This window comes from Danio rerio, chromosome 3 (genome assembly GCF_052040795.2).
Source record: "Danio rerio strain M-AB ecotype USA chromosome 3, GRCz13ab, whole genome shotgun sequence".
In the NCBI taxonomy this organism is placed as follows: domain Eukaryota; kingdom Metazoa; phylum Chordata; class Actinopteri; order Cypriniformes; family Danionidae; genus Danio; species Danio rerio.
In genome coordinates this window covers 15938126-15952500 of record NC_141023.1, presented here as the reverse complement: position 1 = coordinate 15952500, position 14375 = coordinate 15938126, and the positions used below count along the sequence as shown (strand labels likewise).

Below are 14375 nucleotides of genomic sequence, written 5' to 3'. Positions count from 1 at the left end.
CAGTAATTAGGCAAGTTATTGTATAATGATGGTTTGTTCTGTAGACTATTGAAAACATATAGCTTAAATGGGCTAATAATTATGAGCTTAAAATTGTGTTTAAAAAATTAAAAACGGATTTTATTCTAGCCCAAATAAAACAAATAAGACTTTCTCCAGAAGAAAAAATATTATCAGACATACTGTGAAAATTTATTTGCTCTGTTAAACATCATTTGGGAAATATTTTAAAAAAAGAAAAAAATTCAAAGGCGGGCAAATAATTCTGACTTTAACTATACATAAGGTTTTATTTATTTATTTTAATGTGATTAGTTTTTTCCATGAAATTTCAGGGATTTTTGGTTTTCTTTAAAATTTTCCTTTCCATTTATCAAAATGTAATTTTTATATACCATGTTTTTTATTTTTAGAATACATTTTTATTATAAAATGTCATTTATATTAGTTATCATTTATTAATTTTTTTGTTATAATTACATTTTTAAAGTAAGGTATAGCCTACATTAGGCTACATAAGTGGTTGCTGACAGAATTTAAAATAGCTAATAAAGTTTCAAGCTAAATACTGTTTTGAGTAGGTCATGTAATAGGTTGTAGTTCAATTCATGTTTATTTATACAGCGCTTTTACATTGTAGATTGTGTCAAAGAAGCTTCACATAAAAGTTCTAGTGAATTGAGACAGTCAGTCCAGTTTTCAGAATTGAAGTTCAGTTTAGTGTGGTTTAAATCCACAAGTCCTAATCAAAGCAAGCCAGTGGCGAGAAACAAAGCTTCACCAAGTAGTGTAAACAAATAATTAAATGATCAATTAATCATTGTTGTATTAATGTCATAGGCTAATTGAAAAGATTAACAAGGCCTTTGAAATAAATAAGCTAATTCAATCTAACTTCCAGTCCAGCTTTGTTTTGGGCTTTAGCACCGTGTCCTAAACCGATGCAATGTGAAAACCTGATTAAAGATATATTTTCCTTTTTGTCTGCTCAGTGCTTATTATAGGTCATTGAAATGTAGCCTTTTAGTCAGTGAAAGACAAGAGACTGTCAGGGACAATGACTCTTTATTTGTGTATGTGAAAACATACCTGTCTGATTTGAGATCATATCTACAGGACACTGTTCCCAAGGCAATGGATACTGGAATGAATTCCCCATATAGAACAGAGACCAGGCAATGATCACATTATAGTACAGGGCCACGAAGAAACAAACCTGAAGAACAAACAAAACAAATAAAATGTACTGATTAATACGTCTCTTTAGTGTATTATTCAAAGTGAGACAAATTTAGGCTAATGGGAAAAAAGAACATTCAAAACACACTTTTCACCTGATTATATACAACATTTTAATTTATTTATTTTACTGATTTATTTTGTGGCTGTATTTTCTGAATTATGGGTTTAAGAAGAGGTTTCCAAACCCCTCTCTGTAAAAATGAAACAAGAAATGAAACAAGAATTTACGATTTTCTTGTGTGTGCAAGAAGAAATGCATCCAAAACAGCACATATTTCATAAAATAACTCAATTCAATTCACGTTTATTTGTAAAGCGCTTTTTTACCATAATTATTGTTTCGAAGCAGCTTTACAAAATGTACACATTATTGGATTACTATCAAATTAAGTTAAAGTTACAATCCAATATTCAAGCCACTGTTGCCATTGGCTTGCTTGGTTTTGGGACTTTTGGAGCTGCGCATCGATGGATTTGCTCTTCAGTGTTTGGACTTCCAGTAGTGAAATTTAAACCACTCTGAACTGAACTAAACTGAACGTCAACTCTGAAAAACTGGACTGACACAGTTTCAGTTGACTAAAACTTCTATGTTAAGCTGCTTCAACACAATCTACATTGTAAAAGCGCTATACAAATAAAGATGAATTGAATTGAACATATAAGTTATTATATACACAGTTAACCTGCAGCTTTATAGCATATAGGAGATATCTATTTGCACATGTTTAATGAAGTGTGTTTGTGTATTAAGAATGCATCTGCATATTTAAATATAACATTTTTAAATCTTGTAATACACAACAAATGTTTGCAATTCAGTAAAGTGGAGACATATGATGGCTATTAGTTGTTTTTACCCTGGTCACCAACAAAAAACGAGTAAAATGCAGGCATTGTGGGCAATATCAACAGCTCATTCCATTACTGAAAGACAAACTCAAGTATCCTTTCATATTATGTAGGAAGGCAGTGTTTTGAACGTCTGCCATCTGACTGATTACTGAGGTGATAACGTTATCATACAGGCACATACAGGAAATGCTCATACATATTAAGTCATACAGAGAGGAAAAACACTCCCATTCACATACAAACACAGAACATACGTCAACATGTGTGTGTAGATTGCAGCCATTTTAGACACTTCTTTCAACAGTGAAGCAAAGCTGCAGTCCTGAAAACAAACCCGACACACTTGTCCACAGACAATTCTATAAATATTTTCTCAAAAATGTCTAATTTTATTATGCGTCAGCCACTACATTTTTGTGGAATTTTTTGTGTGTGGAAATATTTCCTGTTGAAACTAATCTGTGGCATTACAGTAGCTTATAAATCAAGCTAACAGAAGCCCATGGCATGAACCAACCAGGCAAAACATCATACCTTTCAGCTCACTTTAAACACTGGATAAACTCTGCAGTAATATTTCTGAAAACAGTATTTTGGTCATCTTTGTTTTAATGTCAACTATGTACTGGGAAAATAATACATAGAAATATAGATTCTGTGAACCAGGGGAGATTTAAGCTTTTATTTCTTCTTAAGGTTTTAAAAGAAGTTATACTGCGCTGTAGAAAATAATATGTAATTGCAAAATCAATTGACATTACACTTTTTTAAACTATACTTAGGACATCTAAAATCTCTCTTTCTCACTCATTCTACATTCCTGTCACCACAGAGGAATGAACCGTCAATTACTTTGGCAATTGTTTTATGCGACAGATGCCCTTCCAACCACAAATCTCCCAAAATGTAATTTAATTTAGTTTATTTACCTTGCAGACAAATGTATACTTATGGCCAACCTAGTCAGAAACACAAAGCAAACTCTCAGAATTTATGTCTTACAAGCTTAATTGCTAATTATAATATATATATTGGGTTCTTTCATTTGAATTTTAGATATTATGTTGCTCTATTGAAAGTCACATTTAAAAGCACTCACACACACAAACAAATGTTGCAGCATAAAAATCAAATAATATTCTGATGTGCATGCTAACATAGCCGTATAATTACAATTGCAGAACTGTAATTGACCCTTCGCTAAGCCACACCCAAAAAGCGCCACCCACCAATGGTGGCTTAGCAACCGAAGCTATGCGCAGGAGCTCTGTCAAGCTTTCGAGCAAGGGAAACTGTAACGACGTCGTGGAGTGACACTGACAACAGAAAGTAAGATCCAATATGCAGGTTTATTCAGCGTCAGGCAAGCAGTGGTCATACAGGTGCAAACGGGTATATATAGACAGTCCAGAATCATAAACGGTAAACAAGCAAAAGGTCGAAAGGCAGGCGGCTATACAGGATGACAAGGATACAAGGCTAGGTTCAAGCACGGAGAAACAAGACAGGGAAACGCGTTGTAATGTCACACTGGGTAAACAAGACTCTGCAAACTGGAAGGGTGAAAGAGTGGCTTATGAATGGTTTGTATCAGTCTCTGACAAGGTGCAGCTGGTGATTGTAATCAGGGTAGATGAATGAGCAGGCGTGCGTGTCTGGGAGAAGTGCATGTATGAATGTGTAGTCCTGGGGAATGCGAAAGTGTAGTCCTGAGAGTTCGTGTGAGAACCAGCGATCTTGTGATAGCGATCGCTGGTTATGTGACAGAAACTAGCCAAAGCACTGTGCATATGGATTGTGAAAATCTGATACTTGGTATCCTAAAAGTTTGGATGGGGTGGTGGAATTTTTTTCCCTTTTCAAAATCTAAAACCCAAGGAGAGAAATGCCAGCGTGGATCAAGCTGTGTGAGGGGCGGAGTTAAGTTGGTTTTGTTTTCGATATTTCTGACACATTCAATGATAGACGGCAATAACTCACACACCTCTTACCTTAAACAGATCTAAACTGCGTTTCCTACAAAAACACAAAGCAGGTTATGTTTCCCAGCGGTCTTTTTCTTTTTTCGCTCGATATTTTGAGCACTGCTCCATTTAAGCCTTCGCCATAGTAGTCATACTGATAGCAGTCATATTTCCATTTGTTTCAGGCTACGAATATTTGAAATTACATATCAACAGAACAAAACAGAGATATGATCACATATACTTCATTCGAACAGTTTTTGAGTCATTTATAAGCCTCGATGTCCATGTCAGAGCTACAAATCATTGATGTTTTCGTCCATCTTTTGGAGATTTATTCATGGGTGACGATGTTATTGCGGGTTAGAGTCTCCTTTTATCTGTGGTGTCAGATTAATATTTGCAGGTAGGGAAAATCTATTTGTTCACTTCTGCTATTCATACTTAAATTTGCATTAAATTTATTGATTTATTTCTTCCACTTAACTGCAAATCAGAATAGAAATTGTATAAAAGCACAATGATATGTACAGACAGCGATAGGTGTACATTGGTATGGGTCAATAATGCTAATATTCGGCGCAAATACATCAATTTCGCCTTTCTGGCAGCTCTTTCTATGAAAGAATGATGTAGAAGCACTGTCCATGCGTGTTTCCTCATCGGTTAGTAATGCTTTATTTCATTGCACAACAATTAATCTATCAGGCTTTTTGGCTAAAAATAGAGAAATCACGGTTTAATTAGTTATTATTAGATTATTTAAAATTTCACCTCTCCTGCTGTGCATGAGCTAAGCTGTTGAATGGTCAGTCTATGAGGTGGCTAGCCTAACCTAGCTTCAATTTTGATGTTGATGTTGTGAACATACCCCTGTAATTCATACTGCAGTGCTTTTTTGTCTGGCTTTCTCGGATATCTCACCTGTTTGCCAAAACTGACTAATTATATATCCCTAGCAATGTCTGACACCGGCGCATACACATTGTATTACACGTTGCAGGCATGAAAGCTTGACAGGCGTAGCAACAATAACTAAGGAGGGCGGGGCTTAGCGAAGGGTCGGAAAATAAGAGGGGGAAAGCTCCTTGGTGCCAAAATTTATATATTAAAAATATATATAGTTACAACTTTAACGTCGGGCAACGTGTGTTTAATTCTGTGTGGAGTAAGCATGTTCTCCCCATGTTCGCGTGGGTTTCCTTCGGGTGCTCCCGTTTCCCCCTCTGAATTGGGCAAGCTAAATTGTCTGTAGTGTATGTGCGTGAATGAGTGTATGGGTGCTTCCCAGTGTAGGGTTGCAGCTGGAAGGGCATTCGCTGTGTAAAACATATGCTGGATAAGTTAGTGGTTCATTCCGCTGTGGCGACCCCTGATTAATAAAGGGCCTAAGCCGAAAAGAAAATGAATGAATGTTTAAGTTTTGCCAATAAAAGGCATGCCTGTTTGAGTTTTTGCTTAAATGCAGAAGGCTGAATTAAGTCATGAAACCTTCAATGGAGCAGTCTGATAGATCATTTACATGGAGTCTGCAAGCAATAACATCATTACTACATCGCGATCTGATTGGTCTGATTCTGCAACCAATGAGACTGCTTGCTCAAGATTTAAATAATCTGAATAAATATTTGCTGGCTTCTCCAGTTCCTCTGAAACCCTCCGTGTATCCAGCTCCACTGACTGGCAGAGCTGTGATGTTATTGAAACACTTCTGGCTGTTTTTTTTTTTTTAAGGGGAGGGGCTACTGTATGCCCCACTCTTACTAAACCTACCCTAGCTGTGCATTTTAAAGCACTTGCAGATATCTTTAAATACAATTTTAGTCATATTGTGAAGACTATTTCCCAAGTGCTGTTTAATGGAGCAAGGACATTTTTTCACACATGTCCTATTGTGTTTTTCTTCTGAAGAAAGTCTTTTATTTTGGTTTGTCAGGAATGAAAAAGATATATATTAAAAAACATTTTTAAAACCCTTTAAAAAGTGCAATTTGTTAGCCCTCTTTAGACATTTTTATTTTATGAATGGCTATAGAACAAATCAATGATGTCCAATGACTTGCCTAGTTAACCTAATTAAACTAGTTAAGCCTTTAAATTGCATTTTAGGCTGAACACTTGTATCTTGAAAAACATCTAGTAAAACATTATCTACTCTCATCATGGCAAAGACAAAAAAAAAACAGTTATTATAAATTAGTTAATAAAACTACCGTGTTTAAAATGTGTTGACAACTCCATTTCAGCATCACTTGGGAAATATGTGAACATTGAAAATTGAAAATTGCACAGGAGGGCTAATACTTATGTCTTCAACCATATGTTATACTCATGTAGAGTTTATGAACATGTTTGTTTTACCATGCAGCTGGAGTAACCGATGCCGGCGAGACGAGGTGATATGTGTTTCCAGACCCCGATGCTGCCCTGCCGGATGCTCTGCCCAGCTGCCAGCTCCATGAAGAACAGAGGTACCCCGATTATCAACAGCAGCATCACATATAGTAGCATAAATGCACCTGGAGCGAGACAGAGGTTTAGAAAAGCTTTTATGAACCATTAAGTTACACACAACATTAAAATAAAACATTTCAGATGAATCACCAATTAAATAATAAGGAACCATTATTGTTCACACAACATTTACACAAGAATCTATGTCTTCTGTCATTTAAAAAAATGCATATTCCAACCTTTTTCTTTCTTCATTTATTTTTTTCTTTAACTTGTGCTGTAAACAAATAAAGAACATCTACAATCTGCCCTTCAGGAGCAAATCTGCAAGTGCTCCAAATGGCTAAGTTTGCTCAACCAAATATAAAATTAAAAAAGGTCATCGTTCTTTATTTCCTAGGAATATTTACAGGCATAAGTAAAAGCTGTTTTATTAAACAAACTAAAGCTCATTTATTCAGTAATCCTTTCAAGCATTGTAAAAGGTGACACCAATCATGAAAAATAGTTTCAGTACAGTTACAGAAATAACAAGAAGGGGAAATTTTTGGAACAAATTTGGGGACAAACCATTTGTTGCTAACACACAATGCCATATTTTCCACTGTAAATCACCTGAACGATTTGTAAAGGGACTTTTTAAATAACAAGCTTCCAAAAATGATGAACATACTCTGCAATCTACAGTTTTTTCCTTCCATTTTGCGTCACATCTAATGTTTCCCACACATAGACTTTACTTGCGCAGGCCACCCAGGTATATTGACAGCCGCCCAAGTATATTAGGTTACACTTTTTTTTATTGTTATTAACATCCTTTACATTTCTTTTTGGTATCCACACAATAACCAAACATCCGTGATCGATTAAACAGTGAAAAGTCTCTAGTTTACCCGTTTGATTCTGTGTGCACGAGACCTGTCAACACTTCCACAGACAGTCTCACATGCTCTGCAGGCACACAGAGACGCGCCTTTTTGGTACGTCGTCCGAGTTTCTACTTTTGCTTTCACTTTCCAAAGCTGGTGTTAATTGTATGCGTTTTCGCATCACCTTTTTAACTAGCCTGGCTTCACCAACTGACAGAGCAAGAGAAACATTGAATAATTGTTTTTTTTTATCTAAAAACTCTATAAAACTATAACTATACTATATACTCGGAGAGGACCAAATGACTGGTCTAAACTGCCTGCAAAATAGTCTACATGTACACCATTAGTAATGGTTAAAGCATTTGACTTATTTAAATAACCTACAGGTTTTAATCTTATGATTCTATTTTTTAGAGAAATTGTCTGTTTTCATTCCTTTTTCTGTCATTTATTTCTCATTTGCTGATTATTTTATTGATTTGATGATGTTGATATATTACAGAGGCTATTTAATATACATATCTAAAATGCTTTCGCATTCAAGTTTGCTTTGAACTTGAAAGAAAGAGAGAAGCACATTTGGCCAGTCAGTGGGTGCACATGGCTCCTGAATAGCATAAAAGTAAGAGAAATAGTGGATGTCTTTTTTTACTTTTAACCCATTGAAAAGAAACAGTGTATAACAGTTATAACAGTATAAACAAAATTATTGTTAAAAGTTAAGTTATGTTTTTTTTGTCGCACATAGTTAACTATTTATGTTATGTTATTTAAATCGGCATTGTTTAGTGATTAGTGCATTGACACATAGCACTGAGGTGCTCGTGGCGACCCAAGTTCGATTCCCAGCTTGAGGTCCTTTGCCCATCTTTTCTCTGCTCCCCACACTTTCCTGTCTCTAATCTCCACTGTCCTATCATTAAAGGTGAAAACCCCTAAAAAAATTATAAGAATAAAAGTTACGTTATTTAAGTAAATGTGTTTCAATTTGGCAACCACAGCAAGTATATTTAAAACCTGTGGGAAGCACTGCACATCTATAATCAAGATCTTCAAAATAAGCAGTTTTTACACAAACCTGATACACGTCTCTTTTCCCCCATTGTTTTTTTTTTTTATCAATCTAAATTTACAATTTTTCACCCTGACTGTCCTGTGAGCATACTGTACTTAAGGTGATACACTCAAATTAGGAAAAGGTAACTGCATAAAACCACTCTTTAAAGAACAAATCTACTACTGTAAAAATTAGGAGGGAAATCCACTTATAAGAGAGAGAGAGAAAGAGCAAAACTTCAGAACCCTAAATAGCTATATTTCCATCAAAAAAGAAACGATTCAGACATGTTCAATACTGGAATATTGCATAAAACATTTGCGAATAAAGCAGTGTTTTCATCCAATGAATGAAAAAGAACAAAATCATTAAATCCTGATAAACTGGCATCAAATATCAAAAAGAAAAAGAGTTTTCTGATGTAAGAGAAGCCACTGTGGGCCTTTTATATAATAAATTACTGGCACCTCAGAATACGAGGATGAAAATCAGTGAATATGAGGAGGCTTTTGGAGGTGTGAGACGCTCTTTAGGAGCACAAACATTCAAAACAATTCTGGAGGTAGTGATATTGAACCACTTTGAATGACTTTGGCTGAGGGATTTTAGAATAACCAAAATATTTCAGATGCTTTAAAATGTGCTGGTTTGTCCTTTAATGCCCTCTCTGATTTTTGTTATAACATGATCTGTTAAAACCATCATATGATTATGCTTTAATAAATCCATCATAGTTTATAAATATTTTTTCTTATCAGATAAAAAGTTTATACTACCAAGTTGTGGGCATGATAATTCAATAATCCAAAATGTGCTGAAATATAGTTGAATGGAAACATGGCTAATTTCTCACAGACTAACACGTGCAATGAAAAACTACTTACCTCCTCCATTTTGGTGGCACAGATAAGGGAATCTCCAGACATTGCCCAATCCAACGCTAAAGCCCACCTGAGCAAGAACATACTGCAGTTTACTGTCCCATGCTGGCCTGTCGTCCTCTTGGCCATCAGCGCCCGCAGACCCTTCATCATCTGCAGACACCAGAGCCATGTCTGACTGGCTCTCCGTCAACACACTTCCATTCTCATCACTGGGCAATGGCGGCTTCTCCATCTGGACAGAGCACAATATCAGTTACTAAATTACAGATAATATGGACAACTTTCAGCCACTGATATTTCAGTATTGTTTAAATAGTATTTATTATAGAATTAGTTCACCCAAAAATGCTAATTCTGTCATTAGCCCTTGTGTACTGTTTAGATTGACTCCCTTTTTGTTATGTAGGTGGCTGTTTTTGCCCCATTGACTTCCATTATAATGACATTTTGTGATTGCGAAGCCATGACAAAGCCATATAAAAGAAACTTATTAAAAGTTTTTAGGCTGCCAACTGGTGATCATCAGCGCAAAAAAAATAAATAAAAAATGGACCTCTTCCCAACACGGAAAACCAGCAACAATCAAGAGTGCATGATTATATGCTGTCATGGCTTTGCAAACAAAAATGTCATTATAATGGGAAGTCAATGTGGCAGAACAGCCACCAACATAACGAAAGGGTAGTACATTTGTTTAAAAAGTGTTTTCTTGTTTTTTTTTTTTATTTCAATGTCAAAAAAAGATTTGTCCCCAAAACTCATTCCAATTGCTGAAACAGTGAAGGTTTTGGCCAGATTCACAATCACCACAGAGTGGATGAAAACATCCCCAACAGCACACAAGGGTTAATTACTCACTCATGTTATTCCAATCGCCTGAGAACATTGTTCATCTTCTGAACACAAATAAGGATATTTTAGGTGGAATCTGAGCTCTCTCATCCCCTACAAACAGCAATGGTCTGAGAAATTCAATGTTCAGAAAAGGAACCAAAAACATGTCAAGACATTTCATGTATCTTCAATGTTTCAACTGTTACCATACGAAGCTCCAAGAACACTTTTATGCACAAAAAAAATAAATGGTACAGCATATTTGCTTACTATGTCTTTCCTATCAGATCTGGTTGTGTGTTTTTTTTGACAGTAGGATGCTTGTGTGTTGTGCTGCTAACTCTCGTGGACCTCCGCTGACTGTGCACGCACCTCATGAAATGGACCAGGCTTTTATACTTGACATGTCTGCCATTGAGATATTCTTTAAAACAACAGGGGGCGGTCAAAAGAAACTGACCGTAAGTCAGACGGATAAAAAGATAAGAATGAGGTTTCCGGAACAACGTCATATCATTAATATTTTGAAGATGGTGACTGATTATTTTAATAATTTTTCTGAATTATTTTAATGATCTTTATCAGAATGTTCATATCTCGGACAGTTTTACCTATTAAAGTTTATTAAAATGTTAATGACACGCATTAAAAGTACACTTACTAAAAAATTGACTTTTTTTTTAGATTAAGCCCGCTTCACAATTGACACATTACTGTCTGACTAGTTTCTGTCCTCTACTTATATGCTAAAAAGGCAATAATGGCCAAACATTCCTGGCCATTATCACCAAAAAAGCCTAGAAAAACAGGGCATCAGTATAATGTAAACCGATAGGTTCAAATATTCCTTTCAAGTCATCAAAGAAATAATTTGTTTCTTAATTGTAGATTTGTAGCTATTAAATAGTTTTAAATTCAAAATGAAAGGTGAAAACTAAACATATTTCTGTAATTGTGTATTAAAACCACCGGGGGCTCTACTTTTGCCATGGCCCCTTTTTTTTGGCTTTAGCAAACTTATCCCTCAGGTTTTTCCAAACTTTTACAAAAACTTTCCTCCTTTCCCACTGCTGTTGCAAATTCAAGCCAAGAATTATTTGTCATCTGGTACTCCCTATATGATCACGCCAGGACCGATCATAAAGATGTCTGTAAAGTTGTACTGTTTCAGACAAAATCTCTTCAAAGTAATTCAAATCAAATGCAGTGCCACGCAAACTGTTTGCTCGAGTCTCAAAAAATTTTGTGCACTCCGCCAGCTGAAATCATGTCGCGCACACCCAAAGCGAACCTCCGCAAACACAGCCATGACGTCACATTTGCTGTGTGCACTCAAGTGCACTAGTAGACGCGCCAAATATAAACCAGACTTAATGACAATAAATATTAATAAATATTTGCAAACCCTAACCTGTCATGAAAGAAATGAACAAAATTGTTTTTACAGTTTTTTGGTGCACAAAAGTGTTCTAGCAACTTCTGATGATTACGGTTAAATAACTGAAATATCTTCATTTGTCTTCTGAAGATGAACTCTGAACTCTGATGAAGGTCTCAGGGGTTAAAAACATTAGGGGGGTTAGCAATTAATTGCAGAATTCATTTTTGGTGGACTAACTGACCTTTTAATATTTTAAGTTTTGTTTTGATCTTAGTTTCAGTAATTTTGATATAATAAAAAGTAAAAAATTTTCAGTTAGCTTAATTTTTATTGTAACTTGGCAAAACAATATGAAAAAATATTCTGCATAGTTTAAGATGAAAAAAAAGACAACAAAAAACAGTTTAATCAGGTATTTAAAAGGGCTATGTTGTGACCAAAACGTTGCTGTTATCTTCATATGGCCTATGAAACCTTTTGCCTTCCTGTTGTCTTACAGGTCAAAAATCTGCTTTTAACAGCAGAAAAAAAACTAAACAAAGTTTAGTGACTTTTTATAAAATGACCACAGCATTAGAAAAATGAACCATTTTCTATTTTAATATTTTTATGAAAGCTCTAAAAATTTTAAACTACCTGACAAAAGTCTTGTAATTGATCCAAGTTGAAAGAGCAACAAATAATAAAGATCCTCACAGAAATCAGTCACGTTAGGTGAAGGAAAAATCATGGTTTGGGGTTACATTCAGTATGGCGGCGTGCGAGAGATCTGCAGAGTGAATGGCAACATCAACAGCCTGAGGCATTAAAACAATTGTGCTGCCCATTACATTACAAACCACAGGAGAGGGCAAATTCTTCAACAGGATAGCGCTCCTTCTTATACTTTAGCCTCCGTACCAAAGTTCCTGAAAGCAAAGAAGGTCTAGGTGCTCCAGGATTGGCCAGCCCAGTCACCAGACATAAAAATTATTGAGCATGTCTGGGGTAAGATGAAGGAGGCATTGAAGATGAATCCAAAGAATCTTGATGAACTGGAAGTCCTGCAAGAACACTTTCTTTGGCATTCCAGATGACTTTATTAATCAGTTATTTGAGTCATTGCAGAGATGTATGGATGCAGTCCACCAAGCTCATAGGAGTCAGACACAATATCAATTCTTTTTCCTCTGCAGCATGACTTTATATTCTATACTGTACATTATTTCTGTTAAGTGACAAGACTTTTGTCTAAGCAAAGTCAGACCGTACTGTCCTAATTAAATAATTTTAAAAAATCAGGGCATGATCATATTTTATTTTGGTAAAACAAGCGTAATCTAGAGGCCTTCGCCTTTCACATAAACCACTTATGATACCAAATAATCAACTAAAAGTCAAGTTATTAATTGTTGTCCTAAAACTTGGATAGGCGACAAGACTTTTGTCAGGTAGTTTAGGGGACAATGGTTGTCTTTTGGGTCAATTTGACCCACCAGCTATAAAAGCATTTTTCCCCACAAACACTACTGGCACACTACACACTACAGCACACACACAATAATAATCTGCTGATTTAACTTTTATGTCTTCCTAAAATCTACCTTTAACATTAGAAAATATGCCCTTTGCTTTAGTCAAAAACAAGGGTTGACCGCCGATTAAACATTAATAAAACTCCACACTAATAAAAGAATACATAGACATTCACAAAGTTTGGGATGAAGAGGAAGTTTTTTCTTCATCCAAACAAGATTTCAGGATCAAAACTTTAAGGTTTAGCGAAGGTGGCCATTTTTGACCTGAAGGGCAAACCGTGTATACAGAATTCCAGGACAACACAAGAGTTAGGAATATTGTGGCGTACAGTACCTTTAATTTCCTTTAATTATAAATACATTTATAATAAGGTCAACAGAAATCTAAAACATGGACATACAAGAAAAAAAGAATCTGTGCTCAAAATGCAACTTTTGTTTTGTTTTACATAGTTTGCTATGTATTACACATACTGTACTATTTCTTTAGGATGCACAACTGTGTTTAATTTGGCTGTATGACCCATTAACAGGTGATACAAGACAGCTCATGACTTAATGCAAGTACATGTCAACAATAACAACATTGTTCTTGCTTTTTTTTGGCAGTGTACGTGCAAATATCGTAAATATTTTGCCTTTAAGACACCTTCTTGGACAAGCCCACTAGTTTCTCAGAAATCCACAGGCATCTACGAAGCCTTTCTTTTTATCTCGCTCTCCACTTCTCTGTATTTACTTCTCTCGTTTCTCTCAGACTCTCTCCCTCTTCCCTGGAGAGAAGTGAATGGATTCATTGTGTTCTTTATGCAAGATGGGGCTAGCGAAGTCAAAAGTCAAGTCCACCTTGCCATCTCCCTCCTTCCATCCAGCTATCACTTTTCATCTGTCTTCAAAGTAAACAGAAGATTACGGTGTAGAAAGTTCAACGCCGCGAGCAGAAAACAACAGTGAAGTGTTTAGTATTGTTTCTAACATTAGAGTTAATGCACAAAACTGAAGTAATTGATTCAAAACTCTTTTGACAACTCATTTAAGGCAAGTAATAAATATATTACCTAAAAATGAAAGTAATCTCTTACTCTTTGAGTGACAAGTAATTTAATTACAGTAAGTAGTTACAGTGCTTTGGAATTGTATTTCATTGTTTATGCAGATTTTAACCCCTTATGTTTCACCGACCTGTACAATAATACATCTAAATCTCTTCATCCTTATAGAAATATTCCAGACATTAACAAGTGGAGTTAAAGAGCTGAGCTGAAGGCAGACAAACATGTAAGTGTGAAGTTTTCTTGTTGAAAAGAATTGTAAA

The 14375-nt window shown here is 35.5% G+C and overlaps 1 protein-coding gene and 1 long non-coding RNA gene across 21 annotated transcripts in view; one reads left to right on the top strand and one right to left on the bottom strand.

Annotated features, from left to right (window-relative positions):
- The window catches only part of slc6a16a (solute carrier family 6 member 16a), a 44229-nt gene that overhangs the window by 17647 nt on the left and 12207 nt on the right, over positions 1 to 14375 (bottom strand). For 5 of the 8 annotated variants that reach the window (XR_015480538.1, XM_087244133.1, XM_087244130.1 and 2 more), the window contains exons 2-4: positions 9329 to 9560; positions 6423 to 6580; positions 1090 to 1216 (exon numbers count right to left, since the gene is read on the bottom strand). Coding sequence is in view for 6 of the 8 variants with exons in the window: in XM_087244133.1 (XP_087100259.1) it covers positions 1090 to 1216; positions 6423 to 6580; positions 9329 to 9560 (517 nt within the window). In the remaining 2 variants the exon portion in view is untranslated. Of the gene's footprint in view, positions 1 to 1089; positions 1217 to 6422; positions 6581 to 9328; positions 9561 to 13799; positions 13951 to 14375 lie in introns of all 8 variants that reach the window. The other 3 variants (XR_015480539.1, XM_087244132.1, XM_087244135.1) reach the window with 1 other exon arrangement.
- LOC137490516 (uncharacterized) overlaps positions 1 to 14375 on the top strand; it is a 104621-nt gene that overhangs the window by 89045 nt on the left and 1201 nt on the right. For 4 of the 13 annotated variants that reach the window (XR_015480543.1, XR_015480549.1, XR_015941963.1 and 1 more), the window contains 2 exons: positions 6430 to 6532; positions 14281 to 14338. This is a non-coding gene — a long non-coding RNA (uncharacterized LOC137490516). Of the gene's footprint in view, positions 1 to 6429; positions 10444 to 13817; positions 14011 to 14280; positions 14339 to 14375 lie in introns of those variants that run through there. The other 9 variants (XR_015480545.1, XR_015480546.1, XR_015941962.1 and 6 more) reach the window with 6 other exon arrangements.